This window comes from Colobus angolensis, unplaced genomic scaffold (assembly GCF_000951035.1).
Source record: "Colobus angolensis palliatus isolate OR3802 unplaced genomic scaffold, Cang.pa_1.0 Scaffold271, whole genome shotgun sequence".
Classification (NCBI taxonomy): Eukaryota; Metazoa; Chordata; class Mammalia; order Primates; family Cercopithecidae; genus Colobus; species Colobus angolensis.
The window spans coordinates 1,782,289-1,786,894 of NW_012115944.1; the positions used below are offsets into that span (position 1 = coordinate 1,782,289).

The 4,606-nt window shown below is 41.0% G+C and overlaps 1 protein-coding gene across 2 annotated transcripts in view; it reads left to right on the top strand.

Annotated features, from left to right (window-relative positions):
• Positions 1-4,606, top strand: part of DDX42 (DEAD (Asp-Glu-Ala-Asp) box helicase 42) — a 49,429-nt gene that overhangs the window by 15,578 nt on the left and 29,245 nt on the right. For both annotated transcript variants that reach the window (XM_011947942.1, XM_011947941.1), the window contains one exon: positions 3,338-3,488. In XM_011947942.1, coding sequence (XP_011803332.1) covers positions 3,338-3,488 — 151 coding nt within the window. The remainder of the gene's footprint in view (positions 1-3,337; positions 3,489-4,606) is intronic.

Below are 4,606 nucleotides of genomic sequence, written 5' to 3' on the forward strand. Positions count from 1 at the left end.
TAAAGGCCTGAGCCACCACGCCTGGCCAATTTTTTATTCTTTTGTAGAGACAGAGTCTTGCTTTCTTGCCCAGTCTGGTCTAAAACTCCTGGGCTCAAGTGATCCTCCCACCTTGGCCTCCCAGAGTGCTGGGATTATAGGCATGAGCCACTGCACCCAGCAGATTTTAATTGGAAAAAAAAGATTCTAAAGACTGGAGTTTAATTTTTTTTTTTTGAGATAGAGTTTCAGTCTTGTTGCCCAGGCTGGAGTGCAATGGCGTGATCTCAGCTCACCGCAACCTCTGCCTCCTGGGTTCAAGCGATTCTTCTGCCTCAGCCTCCTTAGTAGCTGGAATTACAGACATGCGCCACCATGCCTGGCTAATTTTGTATTTTTAGTAGAGACGGGGATTGTCTGTGTTGGCCAGGCTGGTTTCAAACTCTCGACCTCAGGTGATCTGCCCATCTTGGCCTCCCAAAGTGCTGGGATTACAGGTGTGAGCCACTGCATCTGGTCAAAATATTTTGAAAGTACACAGCAGTATTTTAGAAAGCTGACATGTTATTTAGGAGTCAAATATACAAGTAGTGTTTAACTTTTAGCAAAGTCAGAAATTATTCTAAACAGCAGTTAACCAGTTCAGACTACTTTTTCATTAGTTAAATAGAACACACTATATACAGGAAACTGAGGTGGAAAGACCACTTGAGCCCAGGAGTCTGAGGCTGCAGATAGCTATGTTTGCATCACTGCACATCAGCCTGTATGACAGTGTGAGACTGTCTCTCAGAAAACAACCAACCACAAACCTACTGTATGAATGAATATGCATGAGTAATATGTGTATATGTGTATGCTATATATTGACACATGTATATTACGTCGTATAGTATATAGTGTGAATATGCTATTGCTACATTAGTGTACATAACAGTTACTATATAAAGGAGTTTGCATAAATATATATATACTATATATTTTAGACAAGGCACAGTGGCTCACGTCTGTAATCCCGGCACTTTGGGAGGCCGAGGTGGGTCTATCACTTGAGGTCAGAAGTTTGAGACCAGCCTGGGCAGCATGGTAAAACCCCATCTCTACTAAAAATACAAAAATTGGTCCAGGCGCGGTGGCTCATGCCTGTAATCCCAGCACTTTGGAAGGCCGAGGTGCGCAGATCGCCTGAGGTCAGGAATTTGAGACCAGCCTGACCAACATGGTGAAACCCTATCTCTACTAAAAATACAAAAATTAGCTGGGTGTGGTGGCGGTGCATATAATCCCAGCTACTTGGGAGGCCGAGGCAGGAGAATCACTGGAACCCAGGAGGCAGAGGCTGCAGTGTGAGTTGAGATCATGCCACTGCACTCCAGCCTGAGCGACAGAGCAAAACTCCATCTCAAAAACAAAAAGACCACAAAAATTAACTGGGTATGGTGGCGTGCACCTGTTATGCCAGCTACTTGGGAGGCTGAGGCAGGAGAATTGCTTGAACCTGAATGGCGGAGGTTGCAGTGAGTGCAGAGATCACGCCGCTGCAAATGCAGCCTGGGTGATAGGGCGAGGCTGTCTCAAAAACAAAAAAGTAATTAGTCTATATTATTGTTACATATAGTCATAGTATTACATTAGTGTGTATATATTTGTGTGTGTGTGTGTGTGTGTAGCATAACAGTTTAAGTTTTTAAAATAATTCCTAGGAAGACTTGAAATGCTTTAACTTTTTAAACTGCAGTTATTTATTTAAACTAATATTTGGTTATATTACTATTTGATTTTGAGATAAAATCTAAACAATGGTTTAGTTTATAAAGAGCTGTATTGACATCCTTTTCTGGAATGTTTGTTAAAGAGAAAGTGATACCTTATGCAGCCTTTAAAAATGTCCTTTCTGGGCCCGGCGCGGTGGCTCAAGCCTGTAATCCCAGCACTTTGGGAGGCCGAGGCGGGCGGATCACAAGGTCAGGAGATCGAGACCATCCTGGCTAACACAGTGAAACCCCGTCTCTACTAAAAAGTACAAAAAACTAGCCGGGCGAGGTGGCGGGCGCCTGTAGTCTCAGCTACTCAGGAGGCTGAGGCGGGAGAATGGCGTGAACCCAGGAGGCGAAGCTTGCAGTGAGCTGAGATCCGGCCACTGCACTCCAGCTTGGGCGACAGAGCAAGACTCCGTCTCAAAAAAAAAAAAAAAAAAAAAAAGTCCTTTCTGAATACTTAAGTAGTATCGTAAATTATTTTGGATTGAGCATGTATTTTCTTTTTTTTTCCTCGTTTTTTGAGACAGTCTCGCTCTGTCACCCAGGCTGGAGTGTCGTGGCAGAATCTCAGCTCACTACAATCCCCACCTCCTGGGTTCAAGCAATTCTCCTGCCTCAGCCTCCCAAGTAGCTGGGATTACAGGCATGTGCCACCATGCCTGGCTAATTTTGTATTTTTAGTAGACACAGGGTTTCACCATGTTGGCCAGGCTGGTCTCAAACTCCTGACATCAAGTAATCCACCTGTCTTGGCCTCCCAAAGTGCTGGGATTAGAGGTGTGAGCCACCACACCTGGCCTAAGCATTTATTTTCAATTCTGGAAGTTTTCTGTTGGTCCCCAGAAAATAGCCCAGAATTTCTGAGGTTTTTGGTCTTTAAAAGAATATCTCAAGTTTTTATTAAGGGTTATAAAGAATAAACTGAATTTCTAATGTTTCATTAAATTTCCTTTTGGCTGTACGCTGTGGCTCTCGCCTGTAATCAGCACTTTGGAGGCTGAGGCGGGCAGATCACGTAAGGTAAGGGGTTGAAGACCAGCCTGGCCAACATTGTGAAACCCCTGTCTCTACTAAAAATACAAACATTAGCCAGGCATGGTGGCAGGTGCCTGTGTTCCCAGCTACTAGGGAGGGCGAGGCAGGAGAATCGCTTGAACCCAGAAGATGGAGGGTGCAGGGAGCCGAGATTATGCCATTGCACTCCAGCGTGGGCGACAAGCAAAACTCTATCTCAAAAAAAAAAAAAAAAACAGTTTTCTTTTTTCCCATAGCACAGCTCTTTAATATTTGTTATATTTATCTAACAATGATCAGTAAGTTTGTACTGAAAACTCTTCCGTTTTAACAACTGGGAGTATGATTTGACCATATACTATTGAAATGGAGAATCTCTTGTGATTACTTTTTTGTAATATTGAAATTTTGCATGTATTAAGTAGTACTTAATTAGTCATTAGCCAAAGCCTTGGAGGTCTTTAATTTGATCTACATTAAATCTCCTAATAGTAAGATATACCATAATAAAAATTTTGTTAAATGAAAGATTTACTGACCCCAAAGTGAACATTCACTTTACCAGTTTGCATTCTAATTCTCAGCTATTTTGAAGATGAGGAAGAAGACTCTAGCAATGTTGATTTACCTTACATTCCTGCTGAAAACTCACCAACTCGCCAGCAATTCCATTCCAAGCCAGTGGATTCTGACAGTGATGATGATCCCTTGGAGGCATTCATGGCTGAAGTGGAGGCAAGTATCAGCATGTTTCATTAAAATATTTAGCAGTTAGAAATAGATCAAGCTAACTTAGTACTTCAAATCTTATTCAAAATTTGTTTTCTTGTCTTTTTTTTTTTTGAGAATTTTGCTCCAGTAGTCGATAGTTGCGTATGTCTACTTCCTCTTGCCCTGTAGTACTTTTGCGATGGTTGGTGGCTAGAAATTTGAACTTAACCCGTGAACATGGTAGCTCTAGATGTATATGTGTGTATGTGTTTTATTTTAATAATCTTAGCATATTCTTGAATGGAATTAGCATCTCATTCAATCTAGCATTTGTTAAGTACATATTTGTGTAAGGTAATTAAACTTAAGGAACTTGCCAAAATTGTAAATTCTGTATTCTGTAGTTTTAAATGTTATTTCTTTATCAACATCCATGACCTCCCTGTAGAAATTTAACCTCATGACCACCTCCTTGAAACCCTTCTCACTAGGCTTTTGTGATTTTGTGTTACTTTCCTTTTTCATCTTTCTGACTTTTTTCTTTCGATTTGTTTTTGTTTTATTATTATTTACTTTTTATTGTGGAAAAATGTAAACACATACAAAGATAGAATAAAAAAATGAACCTTCATGTACCTTCAACGAACTTTATTAGTTAACAACTTTTGGCCGTTTTTGTGTTATCTAATCTCTCCCACCACCTATTCTTTCTTTCTTTTCTTTTCTTTTTTTTTCTTTTTATTTTTTGAGACAAAGTCTTGCTCTGATGTGGGCTGGCTAGAGTGTAGTGGTATGATCATGGCTTACTGCAGCCTCACACTCCTGACCTCAAATGGTCCTCCTGCCTCAGCCTCCTGAATTGCTGAGATTACAGGTGTGCACCACCATACCCAGCTAATTTTTAAAGTTTTTGTAGAGGTAAGGTCTTGCTTTGTTACCCAGATTGGTTTTAAACTTCTAACCTCAAGTGATCCTCTAGCCTCAGCCTCCCAAAGCGCTTGTACCACAGGCATAAGCCACTGTGCCAAATCCAATTCTGTTTTGGATTATTTTAAAATCTCAGACATATAATTTTATCCGTCAGTATTTCTCTGAGAACACTCTTAAAAATTGCAACCACCTGGCCGGGCACGGTGGCTCAA